Raw genomic sequence first — 14,312 nt, 5'->3', positions numbered from 1 at the left:
TTTAGAGCTTTTTATCAATACCATGATAGTGGCTGAGATGGGGACAGGGTTCTTTCTTAGAAAAGGAAACAAATTCCTTTTGACTTTGTCATTTGCAGAAAGACAGATGTACATGAGACAAGGAGACATTAATGATGAGTTCTTCACTTGATGTAACTGAAGTCAGTAACTGTTTTTTTTTTGTTTGTTTGGTTGGTTGGTTTTTTAGTGCTTCAAAAAGCAGAGGAGGATGTGCTGCAAATACCCCATGATGCCAGCCCTCTGTACCACTCAGGGGTAGCAGCATCCACCTATTTCAAGTGGAATGGAGGATGTCAAGGTGTCTATCACAAATGACTAGCAGCGATCCGATATTCAAGCGCTTCCCTCCCTCCTGGAGCCACTACTGTCCAGAGTCAGCACAGAGGTCCTAAGATAACTGAGTGCCTGTTGATGGCTGGGATCTTACAGCCCAAAACTGCCAAGCACCTGGAGCCTACCAACTGCTGTACCCTTCAGTATAAAAGTGGCATTCACCAAAGTGCAAACCAAGACGCGGATTTTGTTTTACTTTCTAGCCTATGGAAGATTTGCTTTAGCCTACGCAACACGAAACAATTTCATCAGAGCAAACTGAGAGTCTCTGCTTAAGATGATTGCCCAGATCGGTGGTCAGGGCATTCTGCTGAGACACAGAGATTTTGCTTTAAAACGTTGCTAAGAAAGAAACCTCTTTGATCTCTCACACATTACTATCTACTGATTTCTAAGCAAAAGGGGCAGTACATTATCACAGAACCATCAGGTGCCTTGGACTAGAAGGGACCTTAAGGATCACTCAGTTCCAATTTCCCTGCCATGGGCAGGGCTGTGACCCACTAGACGAGGATGCCCAGGGCCCCATCCAACTTGGTCTTATTATGCGGGAATTGGATCACATCTAACTTGAAAAACAAAGTGGGTTATATGGAACAGTCTGCGACATACATGGACCTGTGTGGAGCCAGGCACTGGGCTCAATGATCCTTGTAGGTCCCTTCCAATTCAGGATATTTTATGATTCATTTACTCTACACACACGGGCTCCTCCCAACAGGTAGCTGCCTTCATTGATGGAGAGGCTTTGTCTCAATCTTGTTCAGGATCTGTCTAGTGCAGTGTCAACGGTGATGTGGAATACTGATAATAAAAAATCATAAAACCATGACATGCAGCTCCTCTCCCAGTTGGGCAGGTGCTGGTGGCTGCCTTCTTAAACTTCTAATCTTTCCAATATATGGATAAGCTGAGAGCTTAATGCAGGATTACACTAAGCAAAAGACACATCAAAGTGAGGAGTCACAGGCTGAGTAAAGCCTTTTACAGAACAAACTTTAAATTAATAAACTGAAACAAACTAATTATTTTTACTAGTATAGCACTGTTTAGTTTCGTGGGTTTTTTTGATAAATGAATATAGGTCAGTTCTATTTAGTTTCAAACTCCAGACTCAATGCACTCATATCAAAACCTGGTATCTGGGTGAGAAATATTTTATATGAGACTTTAATTAAAAGACACTATCATCCTCTTAGATATTACAAACCTCTTTTCTTTCCTCTCAGAGACAAAACCCCACAATGATAAATCTTTCCAGTTCAAGTACAAGTAAGTAGTTGATGCTATAGGTAATGCCTCAGTGATGCTTTAGCAGTATACCAAAGTGGTTGGATTTTCCTTACTGCAGAAGGAATACATTTACAGTACAGTAACAAAATAATTTTCACCAGGTGTATGAGAAAAAAATAACGTATAGAATTAATAGAAGAAATAAAAGATGGCTGCTTTTGCAACAATTTACCTGCTAAATTAAGATCTTTGATACCGGTAACTAGTACAAACACTGGAAGATAAAAGGAATGTACTACAACAGCACTGATTCCTGAAAGCTAAATGTTACTTAGCTGTAGAAATGGCTGTAGCTACCAGAAGAACAGACTGAAAAACACAAGAACCCTCCCAGTTCCCTCAGCCTACCAAGGTCCCAGATGGACTCATGCATCGGGGCCAAGAAGAGAGCCACACTGTTGATCAGAGGTATGTAAAACACAGCCTAGGAGCAGCCACAATAGAGTTAGGAAAAAACAAATGTGTGCTTGCAGAGCATGCAGGAGAAAGGTCCCCTGTGGTGCAGCCTTGGGGAAGTGACAAAATCACAGCTGTCCTGTAAGAACCCAAAGAGTCCTGTCTGCCACAGGCTAAGTGCTGGAGCACACAGCCAGCCTCACAGGACAGCCACACTTCCAAGAAGTGTAAGGAAGAGTGATGCCAATGGTAAGACTGAAAATACATAGGATTGATAGCACTGACAGGATTCAGAAAGAATGATGAAACTGATAAAACTGGGAAAACAACACCACTGATGAGACTGAGAGCAAAGCCAGGCCAAAAGAAGACTCAGGATATAAACCTTCAGAGTACTGACTATATATGATCTGGAAGAAATGGTTCTCCATGGTATCATCTGCAGAAACACAGTGCTACATTGTAGGCAATGGGAATCAGCAGATCAGAGGAATTACTAGGAAGTGTGAGTGGCTAAGTGGTGCTTGTCCTTAAAGTAATTACAGCTAATGAGACCACAGAGACTCTGCTCCCCTCTCTGTATATAAGAAAGAATAAATATTAATACTCAGAACAACTGGCACCAAGTATTACAGGTGAGGATTAACTGCATCACTGCAAAGTGGTTTTACAATACTGTGGTTCTCTGGATTGGGAAAAGACAGAAGGGACACAGTGCTACAGGCTTTGCGCACACACACAAAAAGCCATCCTCTGTGTTTAAAGAGAAAATACAGAAACATGGGAAATCACTAAGTTTCAGTAAGGCACATATTGGGAAAAAGCATTTTTCTTGTGAGGGCGGCGATTCACTCAGCTTTATTCCTTCTGGGATCTCCAACAGTGCAAGTTCTAAAACACCAGCTTGATCAAACACCTGTGAGAGTAACTGTAAAGGGGATGCCTCCCCAAGGAACAGAGGTGGAGCAGGAGAGATGTGGTCCCAGCTGTGTTCCCTATGATTCTATTGCAATAGCAAAGGTTAGGATCACTGCTGTACTTTAGTCACACGCGAAACAAACCTTATGGGAGATGTCTCAATGGCAAACAAACACAGTTCTCAAGTACCGGCTGAACAACACTGTAAGTCATTTTGAAGCAGTAGCTCAGCAGAACACATAAGCACACTTCTAAAGTCATCCAGACTGAAGGTGTAAGGACTCGGAGCACTCACACCTGATGCCCTGAGGTAACACAACGCCAGCCCGACTACACCATTCGCCACCAAATTACTTCCAGCTGGAAGGAACCCGGCGCTGGGGAGGGCCGAGCAGAACCACGGGGCAGCACCCAGCGGTAACACCCGGCCGGGCCAACGCTCGCCCACCCTACGCAGGGTGAAGCGTCCCACCTGCCGCCAGGGAGCACGCGGTAACAGAGACTGCTGAAAGAATTGCTGCCGTTCCTCAGGGCGCTTCTCATAAGGAGAGAAATCGATTTGAACTGGCAACACTATTAACAAGAGGCAGCGGCCCCACTTACCGCGGCGGTAACCGCGCAGACCGCCGTCCGCACGCAGCCCCTCTGCCGACAGCCCCCGGGCGCTGCCCTCAGCGCTTGGTGCCGGCCCCTTCCACCGCCGCGCTTCTCTCTCCCACATCTCCGCGTTCCCCCCGCAGCCCCCGCCGTCTCCCTGCCGCCCCCCGGGGCTCCTCGGTCGGACCCCGCTCGGTTATCTCGCGGAGGAGCGCGCGGCACACGCACCTGTTGGCTGACGCGAGCCCGGCGCTGTGTTCCGAGGAGCGGCCGCCGCCGCCCGCCCCGTCCGCCCCGGACCCCCACGCGGCGGGGAGAGGCCGCGCACCGTCCCCGCCGCGTTCCGGCACTCACCGATCGTGGAAACGACGGTGCCCACGAAGTAGAAAGCGCCGGTGAAGTCCCAGCGGGGCCGGATGTCATCGACGCGGATGCCGGCCACGCTCGCCTCCTCGTACTCGCGGAGAAAGTCGCGGAGCTCGGCGCGGCTGAGGTTGTGGCGGCGGGTGAAGTTCTGCAGCCGCTCCTCCCAGCGCTGCTTGGCCCGCCGCTCGCCGGGCAGCTCGATGGCCGAGAAGACGGCGGCGCCGCACAGCATGTACAGCGCGATCAGCACCGCCAGCAGCAGGAACCGCGCGTTGTCCGCGTTCAGTCGCCCCGCGCCCGAGCAGCAGCAGCCGCCGCACGCCATCCTCCGCCCCGCGGCACCGCGCCGCTACGTCGGGGCCCTCCCGCCGCCGGGCATCGCGGCGCCGCCCGCACCTCGCAGCCCCTCAGCGCCGCATGGGCCGCGGCGAGTTTCATATCCCCTTCGTTCCCCCGCCCCGAGTGCGTCGGAGAGGGGCGCAGGGACACCGCCAAGCGCCTCCTGCCTGCCCGCCCGCCGCTGCCTGCCGGGGGGGGAGCAGCGGCACCGCGCTCTCCCACCCGCCCGGTCCCGGCGCTCCGCGAGGCACCTCTGAGGGAGGCTCCCTTCAGCCGACGCCCACCCGCGCCGGGCCGGCACCTGTCGCTGCCTCGCGGCCTCCGGCCCGCAGGGGGGCGGCCTCTCCGCCCCTCGGCCGCCTGGCTGAGGGCGCGGGCGGCTGTGGAGAGCCCGCGGGTGTGAGTGCTCCGGCGGGCACCGTGCAGCGCTGCGGCACCTCGGGGCTGCTACACGAACCTGAAGTTGGTATCCTCGTGCCGTGAGAGCACGAAACAGTTCTCCACGTTGCCGAAAGAGGGCAGCTCTGTCGTTACACGTTCTTTCCTCAGCAATGTCTGCGCTCTCCCGCGCCATGCCTTCGAGGGAGCTGCGTGCGGAACACAGATGCGGACCTTCGACTCAAGTGCAGCTTAAAGTTGTGTTATTTTCGGTGTCGGAACACTCACGATGAAAACCTTCTGTAGAAAAAACCGGAGGGCTGAATCCTACCTCAGAACGGTGGAGTATCACCATTCAGCTCTGCAGAACATATTTGTATGGAACCACATTGAAAGGCAAGGTGCATGTATTTTATTTTAGGAAGTAGATTAGTGACATATTACTACAACAGTGTCATTCTTTGCCCCCCTTTCCCCACTAATTACGTTGCAGCACAAGTGCAATAGGAACTCAGATGTGAGTGGTTACACAACTCCCTTAACAACAGGCTGTGGCACACCCAGTGTAAGCTGCCATCTGTCTCAGGGCCTGGGGTGTGTCTGCACCTTAGGCCCACGTCCTGGTTTTCGAGAGAGGAGCCACACTGCACAGCACAGCAACAGCTGGGGATGAGGGAGATCCAAACTTCCTCTTTGTTTTTCCTGTGTGCTGTTGCTCATGGGTGACACGTAGCACATTATATTGCGGGGTTGTTGTTTTTTTTTCTCCTCTTCATTCTTCTTCGTGCTTCTTCAGAGCATGCTGGCATATGGCAGTTAAAATTAGTAGTGATTCTAGAAGACATTGAACAGCTGAAAAAGAGGAAGACTCAACACCAGACTAAGCCAACTGTGTACTACTGTCATTGGGCATCAAAAATCGCAAGTTTTGTCAAATTAACAAAAATGTGTTAAACCTTCACCAAATTAAAGCACTACAAAGGTTGTGTGGTGATTTAATCTCCTGAGAGAGCAGCTCTGTAAAGGATTTTCTTCTTCCTGCTTGGGGACTGAGCAAATATGGGGCTTCAGGACTGGAACCCTGAAGTGGAAAATGAAAAGATGGATGACAGATACCACAGGTATGACACCATTTATTGTTTTCAGCCCCTTTTCTTCTTTTACTTACCAAATTAACGTGCTGAGAGACTGAAGTGATTAACTTCACTATCAGGAAATGTGCTACATTTGCCTTACACCTCAGCACCACCAGCACAGTTTCATTGTGTTTACCTGTGCAGGCTTTTAGAGATAAAAACAATTGGTGGAGTGAGGCTTAGTACAATTGTAAATAGTAGGAGAAAAAACAAGCAAAAAAAAAAAGAACCCAATGTATTTCCTTGGTCTGTTGATAATGTTAAATGATAAGACTCAGACAGAGATTTGGTTTCTGTATCTCACTGATAGCATCAATATTTTTTAACTAAGCATCACATTCAGAAGTTATAAGCTTAACTAAAATGCACTGCTTATCTTTGGAGGAGCTGTACAAGAGCTGCAGTTTACTGCCATGCAATTTTTATATGTAATGAAGTAATATAATAGTAACATAATTTTTATATGTAATGAAGGGAAGCAAAGCAAATAGTGCTCCCTCCGTTACATCTGAGGCTGAGCAAAACCTCTTTTGAAACTTCATAACCTTGACATTAACAAGAAAAATAATCTGAAACCAAAGAAAGCCTTCATAAAGATGTGACACTGGCATATAGTAGGCTAAACATCTCAATACGCCTGTTGCACTGCTAAGAGTTTGAAGGAGACTGCATCTCTGAGGGAGTCCTACTGAATGTGATGTCACTTCTTGCCTTTACCTGTCTATTTGTATCTCTCTCAGAGCAGATGCTTAGCAGTAATATGACAACCTGGCTGTATAAAAAGATTTTCAGAAATGAGAAACGTGACTACATCATCCATCTTTTTTAAATCAGTTACTAAAATGGAAGGATAATCATATTTTAGACTTAGGGAAGATAATCTTTCATTTGTACTTAGAGCTACAGCAGGTATTTTCATTTGAACATTACCTCTTGGTATAGAGGATGTGAGGCAGAGTCGGGATGTGATAGTCCTTACAAGGGATTCCTCAAGAGCCCTTCTCAAGAACAACTAGTCCTTTTTTGAAGCCACTTCACAGTTGCTTACTTACCCACTTCTGAATAATAGCCTTAGCAGAAAGGAAAGAAGGCAAAATTCAGTAAAAATAATAAAAAGCCACTATATAAAACATAACTATTTCTGCAAAAAGAGCAAAATACGGTCCCACAAGGTGTCATGAGAAGGATGCCTGCTTCCATAGAGGATTTTTCAGAAAGTACAGACTCATGTTATTCTATGGAGCATTGTAGCATTGTGATAGCTTGCATACACATGTTATATAGGTTATAAAAGAAGGCACCAAACAAATCACCTCAATTTTACACTTTCCAACTCTACAGCCAGAACTTCACAAAGCTGGATGCTGTTTTAAGAACTGTTCATAAAATGAAGGAGCCAGAGTTACTACAGAAGTGTTTGAAAAAAAAGGGCAATTTAAAAGAAATTAAGGCGACTAGTCAACGTATAATGCCCAGAGATCATGTAAAAATCATTAAAGAGGTTCCCAGATTGCTCTTGGAACCACATACAGTAGTGATTTGCATGTTAGGGAAGAAATCTCTTCATACAACATAAAGCAAGAACAGAGTCAGAGCATTAGTAGAATCGATTCTGATCAATGAAGAAGCAGAGGATCTAATATATTACAGGAGGGGAAAAAAAGCCAAGGGGATAAAATCTGTACATTAAAATGGGAAATTATTTCTCTGAGGTTACTCATCTCCTTTCAACACTTTCTGTACTTTCACTGTGTTTTCTGCTTTTGCTCTTCAGTCAGAACAAAAGAAATCCTAATGTAAGAGAAGTAATGGTGTGACTAATGTCACCTTTTGCCTAAAATTCTGACAGTTTGGGTCACGGTGATTAATTCTGCAACTGTAAAATCTCATCAATTTCTTTGATGCAAATAGGATTAGGTAGTATCTAGTATTACAAAGAACAGTAACAGTACCCAGTCAAGTTTAGTTATGTACATCAGATGCTGTTTTAGTTTGGGCTAATTTGTTTTCTCCATTGCTTCCTTCATAGCATCACCTCCTGAATATTAGCACCCCAATTTTCTTCAGACAATTCTGAAATCCAATCTTCTAGATAAAAATGATTATTTGCAGTTCAGCTAATTACCAGATTCAAGAGAAACTGAAGTGAAAACAGCAAAATTGTAGGAAAAACATGAAACAAACAATTAAGGTGATAGGAAAAGTGGAATTTTAAACCACTCTTCCAAAAAGGAATTTTAAGAGAACTTAAGAAGTGTTCTCAAGTCTGTTCTGATTGATCAGTATTTTCTGGCTAAGTGTGTTTTCAAAAGTTTTCTGTCCACTTCTAAGATGTCATCAAGCCCAGATGTGCTCGGGTTGCATAGGGCTGGTTGCAAAAGCACGCGACCACCTTGGCACTTCAATTTCTTCAAAATCAAGCTTTACCTATTGTTCTGGGAGAGTGAAAGTTAAAAATCAAACTACATGCATGTCTGTGTCAACTGAGCTCAAACTCTACTTGGAACATTAATTAACATTAAACCACATACTGTTAAGCAAACCAACAGGCTTTACTCTTTCCTACAAGTCCACCACCCGGCAGTGCCTCAGATAGCATACTTTAACTGTGTTCTCTCCCTCCTGCCCCCAGCTTCCTCCTTTGGCCTGGTTGCTACGCCCAAGGCCTTGCTCATACAATGAGGTGCAACGGACCTTGCTCTTGGCTCAGGGCTGCTAACAATTAAGGTATCACAAGATACAGGTAACTGGTTGCTTTGGATAACAGCCAAGCGATAAAAATATTTCATGGGTTTTCTGACAGAACTGATCACTTTGTTCCCATAGAAGGGCTTCAGAATGATCTTCTGACAGTGGATTAGATGAGCCCTGGAAAGCCAAAGTTAAATCATACCAAGTTCCTAGAGACCTAAAATTCCAGCTGGAATTTAACCAGGAATGCTTCAGAGCCTGTCCAACAATTATATGCCCCAAATAAACTCAGTTGTAGTATTAGTAAATTGCAACATTATTCATGATGAATCAATTTCTATTAATTGTCAGGCAACCTTCTAAGAGCCTTCAAGTTTTCTTCATGTCATTTTTTTTTCTACTCAGATCTCTCATTCTTACAGAATTAACGGTAATAGCAAAGAAGCAACACTTTATAGTATTTCTTGTTAGCCATATGCCTTTGTAAAAACACACCTTACTTTATGATAACTCTTGAATGAAACAGACAGACATTAGGCAAACACTGGGGAGTAGCACACTCCCATTGTAGCCCACTCCACCCTGGAGAATGATACTACAAAACGAAAGAGACAACACTGGAACTGCTACCTATTCAGATCATTTAAAATCAAGAGGGAATAATGAATGAAATAGTGCACAATGAAGTAAGATTCTGGGGCTGCAGGACCAGTTGCGTATACATCCCATAACATATTTAAGACTTTTGAGCACCCAAGCTCACCCAAGTTAGTGTTTTTGACCATACTTGGGTCTGCAAGTGGAGAAAAACAAAAAAACATGAGACTAGGAAATAACTGATGTGACATGCTGCAAGAAGCCAAACCAGCAAGTAATAGAGTTTGCACTAGAAGTGATGGTTACCAAAGCAAGCTTATACTCTTGGAAGACGGAACAAAAGACAAAACAGAGCATATATAAACAAGGTTGACTTTATTTGAATTTAACAATTTTTTTTTAGAGGTGCTGAGGCCAACTGGTAGACTCCCAAAACAGTAACATTTAAATCCATTACTGCTAAAAATGCTGAGTAAATCTCTGAGAACAGTCTACTTCCAGTCTTGAAAAGTATAACGAAAACAGAAGTAATGAGAAAACATACAAAAAGTTACTTAAAAAAATGCAATTACAAGTTAATTTATTGTTACAAATCCTCTAAGGATCTCTCCATTACCAACATTTATCTTTCAACTAGAACGTAGCCTTTTTAGCAGACGTTATCGCTTTAAGATAGAAATAAGCAGTCTTGCATCAGTCTTGCAGGCTCAGTGTCAGTAAGTAAAACATCACAAAACACAGGAAACATTCATGATGGAACCCACATATTTCCATGCGTATCAGGGGCACTAGTGTAAGGAATATTCCAAATCCATGGTTGATCTGTAAACCAAAACAAGAAACATCCTTGTGACAAATTCACTTACTAAATGTAACATTCTGACCTGCCTCTTCATCTCTTTCCCTTGGAAGACAGAAGAGATAAAAGTTCCCATGCAAATTTTCAACTTACCAAGTTATTTATTTTCAAAGAAGAGGTAAGATTTAATTTTTGATACCTAAGAATAAGCCTGTATGAACTCAAAAATGTCCACGTTTACACCTCACTTTTTTAAGAGTTACATCTACAGATGAGCAACAGGTTTGCAGCAGACTATTCCCACTCCTCACTTCTCAAAATACAGGAGCTATTTCAAATCTTAGGAAGGAAAAATTCAGGAAGGAAAAGAGGCAAAGCAGCAGGAGCCAATCACTAGCTCTGCAGCCTGCTCTACGTTCTTCTTTCTCCTATGTACATGTCACAGAAAAGCCACTGATTTCTGAGGTCTTTTGTTTTCTTCTGGAGGAAAACAAAAAAGATTGACTATTCCCTATTTATAGCCTCACTATGCATTTTTCAAGTGTGCTCAAAACCCCTTTCGTAACTCTGAAATCTAGTCTTTTACTTCTGCTACTTTAATTGTCTCAACTACACCTTACTGGAATTATTGTCTAACCCAATGTAGCTTTTCCTTGGATCCTTTATAAAGCAGCAGAACTCTGACACTACAGCAAGCTCACAATTAAACAAATGGTGGCACTCCTACCCCACTGCTACTCCAAGATTACCTGAAATCTCAGACAAAGCACTCTTTCCGTTATATTTGGGCAGACTACTGAAGATTCTCTCACAACTGAATAGACTGTAACATTGCAAAGATAGAGAGGCCCTGAGGAAAAAGAATTTTCTCCAAGTACATCTGATTAATCTCTTAAACACACACGCACATTTTGAGTCAATGCTATAGAATGCTATGAAATGATGAGCTGGCAGTGGTACAACAAGATCGTTTTGCTGTTGCAAGTTTTAACATACAGGACTTTACAAATCCAGTATATTGTGTAGGTCAGTAGCATGTAGGCAAGCCATCTTAAAACTTCATGTTCTCAGGCGTATGACAGATGGCAGTACAGTATGTACAGCCAAACCCAGAAAGTCTGTGAATTAAAGGAACGTACAATTGAATAAAGTATAAAAATACAATTAACGCATCTTTGTTATTCTCTTCTGAAAGTTTAAAATACAAGTCTTTTGCACTGCAAATAAAGATCTGGATGAGTTATTCCTTGTTGATTTCTCAACACAGAATGGATACTTATATCCTCTTTCACAACATTTCACAACATCTCCAGTTGAAAAAAATAATTAGTTTTGAACAAAATAAGTGGTCACGTATAGAGAAAGGTGATTCTACCGTCAAGTTTTCAAACTCTTCAAACTGTGACATCTACACACACAGCTTAGTAACAGCAAACTTAATCTCTCTTGCAGAAAATGCCGATTTATTTCAGCCTCTCTTTTCTGTCCCTCTTTTTTGTTGTTGAGGGGAGCAGGAGATGATATTTAAAAATAATTTATCACGTCCTTTCAGTTCCTCTCAATGAAAAAAAAATGTACCTAACAGGTCTCAGGAAGGGAAAAAAGGCAGACCAGGCATAGATGTTGGATATATTTCCAATATTTCCAAACAATAGAATTCTGAATGCCAGGACTATGAGCACTCAGCGAGGAAAACACATGCAACTCTCACTCCAACAAGTCTTACAAAGTTGCAGAAACCAGAGATGAAGTTTCGAATTTATGCCTGAATGGATGAACTTTACGGACTGAGTTGACCTCTTGAGGCTCTCAAGACCATTTGGATATTAAATCTTAGTTTTACACAAAGAATCTTCAGTCAGTTCACTCAATGATTCCCATACTAACTGATCATTCTGTGGGAAAAATGCAATGATGTTGAGCAGTAGCTTTTGCCAGGAGTTTGTTATATTAATGGAGTAGACAATATACATTAATTCAAATATTGATGAACAAAAGACAGTGGCCACGGTCAGACTGTAGGTTTATCTGTCAACTGTACTAAGTAGCCTTCAGATTGAAACATCTTTTCCTATAGTATCAGTAACGTTCTCATTACAACTACTATGAATTCATACTTGCACGAGAGGGAAGATAAGAAACTGGACACAGCAGGTAGTCAAGTTGCATCAAAACATCCATAGTACTAAGTAGCTCTAAGATTTCAGTTTTATTAATCTCACACACTTATTACAGAAATCTAGCAAAACAGCAATACAGAAAAATGTTTTGGAAATGTTTCACCTGAAGAGGTCACCCTAAAAAAAACCCCAACAAGTAGAAAGCAGAACCACTAAAGCAGAAATCTAATCACACAAATATATCTGGAAAGTGCAATTCACTAGGAAAAGAAGCAGATAAGGTAGCAAAAATATACAGCAGCTTGCTATAGCACGAAGTAAACCAGATTCCCTGATTCATTGGGTTAGTTCACTGTACAATCATTACTTCCTGTTAATTTCTGTATCAAAAAATTCTATGTAGTTAAATCAAATTGCTTTGTGACATGAAAATATTTGATATGATTTCTCTCAGAGAAGCCATCTTACAAACTCCTCACTTCAGTCCAAAAGTACTATACTGCTACCAACTACATTCAATACTGTTATATTTTATTCCATGTTCCTTTTATTATGATCAAATGAAAGATTGACACAAGCAGGTAGAGTTTAACTGCTGATCTATTATAAAGTGCACCTATGTGCAAGCTTGAAATACAACTGAAAATAAAGAGAAAGCAACAGGAAAATTCCATATGTGTGCACCACTGAGGTAATATACTGCAATTATCCCATCGGCAACATCTTAAGCCATATCAACACATACTTCAGTGACCTATGATTACATTTCAGTGGAGAATAAACTGTTTCTCTGGGAGAGTAGGGCAAGGCAAAACAAGAAGCTATCTTCCTCACAGTGATCTTAAATTATACAGTTCAAATCACTGAAAGAGGAGCAAGAATGTTTTCAAGATTGTTTCTCTAAGAAATCATTTTTTTGTGCTGTGCCTAAGTTTCAGTTTTAGAATGAAGCCTGCTGTCTGACTAACAAGGCAAGCCAGATCCACGTATTTTTTCCTCATGCTACACAAGATGAGGGGAAAAGGACAGACACCAGATCATTGTGGTATTGAACATAAAGTCTTTTAAAAGATTGTGGATCAAGACTATAAATTATGGATGAAACCACACAGATCATTTGCATCATTTACTGATGAGTTTATCATTGTATCTTCTGAGAAATATTTTATTGCTTTCCAAGGTTTTAGATGAATTCAGTGCAGTGTAAGAATTCTCACACTGGAAGCCAGGTACTATCTGATGAACACCAACTAATACAAAGTCAGTCTGAGAGGATGACAAAGAGGGATCACTGCAAATAGATTATTTCCACACACTGAGGGACTGCTTCTCTTTCACTGTTACGTTATTATACAATGCAATCTGTATCACTAAGCATATCTGATTCAAGATTGCAATTTCTACAAACAGGAAAAAAAGGCGCATTCTGGTATTGCTACCTTCTACTTTGAGCTTTGTATGGCAAATAAACGGCCCTGATCCTGACCATCTGCTTACTATTCTTCCTGTTTCTTTTTTTTTTTTTTTTTTTCCCTGCTCCTAGCAGGAGTTTTCTGATTATATGAAAGCTATGTATACTATGTATAATTTGCTTTCCCATGCTTAGACAATCTGAGTTCATGGAAAAACCCCTGGAGCCTTTTCTCTTTCAATTACAGGGATCAGTCAATATGGCTTCTTTAGGGAAAGGAAAATTACTTGCATTTCTGCTTCTCAAGACTTCATTAAAATAAATCTACACTACTCTCTAGAGACGTAGGGAGTTGATAACTGTATTGTTATGGACTGGTTATTTTATGAGTCTATCCCTAATATAGAAATTCTTTAAACATTTTTTCCACCAAGAGGCTGAGGAACTGAAACAGAATATTCAGGAAAAATGTGGAAAGCTATAGGCTGCTGGCTTTGCTTCTACTTCACATCTATTTCACAGGAGAAAGCTGAAACTCAGAAGCTGGATTACAGACGAGCAAAATCACTACGGATTTTTTTTTCCATGCAGGAGCTGAAAAATGCCTCAATGTTCATATGAAATACACACGAAGGTCACTAACACCACAGATTGAATGCAGGGAATTAAAAAATAGACAACTACATTTTTGTCAAAAGAAAATTGCACATTATGTGCGTTTGAGAATACACATATGGGCTCAATTTTTTAAATCTCTAAAAGTTCCAAAAGTTTAAGTATGGCATTAGTTATCCATAGGGTACTGCTGCATATGCATCCCCAAGCACAACAAACTGCAACTGGCACCACCTAAGAATTCATCCACAAGCATAGATGTTCACTGCATTTAATGGAACATCAGCTAATATCCTAGATAA

The 14,312-nt window shown here is 42.4% G+C and overlaps 3 protein-coding genes across 7 annotated transcripts in view; all 3 read right to left on the bottom strand.

Moving 5' to 3' along the window:
• The window catches only part of KCNK13 (potassium two pore domain channel subfamily K member 13), a 61,504-nt gene extending 57,192 nt beyond the window's left edge, over nt 1-4,312 (bottom strand). The window contains exon 1 of the mRNA XM_001235375.6: nt 3,913-4,312. Coding sequence (XP_001235376.1) covers nt 3,913-4,249 — 337 coding nt within the window. The 5' untranslated portion in view covers nt 4,250-4,312. The remainder of the gene's footprint in view (nt 1-3,912) is intronic.
• LOC124418387 (translation initiation factor IF-2-like) lies at nt 4,274-5,888 on the bottom strand. The gene has a single exon (XM_046942415.1). The coding sequence runs from the start codon at nt 4,835-4,837 to the stop codon at nt 4,274-4,276; it is 564 nt and encodes a 187-aa protein (XP_046798371.1). The 5' UTR covers nt 4,838-5,888.
• The window catches only part of TDP1 (tyrosyl-DNA phosphodiesterase 1), a 40,343-nt gene continuing 31,061 nt past the window's right edge, over nt 5,031-14,312 (bottom strand). Inside the window, exons 16-18 of one of the 5 annotated variants that reach the window (XR_005860285.2) lie at nt 6,708-6,847; nt 5,810-5,922; nt 5,031-5,722 (exon numbers count right to left, since the gene is read on the bottom strand). Coding sequence is in view for 2 of the 5 variants with exons in the window: in XM_421313.8 (XP_421313.2) it covers nt 9,814-9,887 (74 nt within the window). In the remaining 3 variants the exon portion in view is untranslated. Of the gene's footprint in view, nt 6,848-9,423; nt 9,888-14,312 lie in introns of those variants that run through there. The other 4 variants (XR_005860283.2, XR_005860284.2, XM_025151003.3 and 1 more) reach the window with 4 other exon arrangements.

This window comes from Gallus gallus, chromosome 5 (assembly GCF_016699485.2).
Source record: "Gallus gallus isolate bGalGal1 chromosome 5, bGalGal1.mat.broiler.GRCg7b, whole genome shotgun sequence".
Lineage (NCBI taxonomy): Eukaryota > Metazoa > Chordata > Aves > Galliformes > Phasianidae > Gallus > Gallus gallus.
The sequence above is the reverse complement of the archived record's forward strand: the minus strand, read 5'-3'. Positions and strand labels throughout refer to the sequence as shown.

Excerpts from the sequence above, each read along its gene's own strand:
- LOC124418387 (XM_046942415.1), bottom strand. The coding sequence starts at position 4,837 with ATGGCGCGGGAGAGCGCAGACATTGCTGAGGAAAGAACGTGTAACGAC.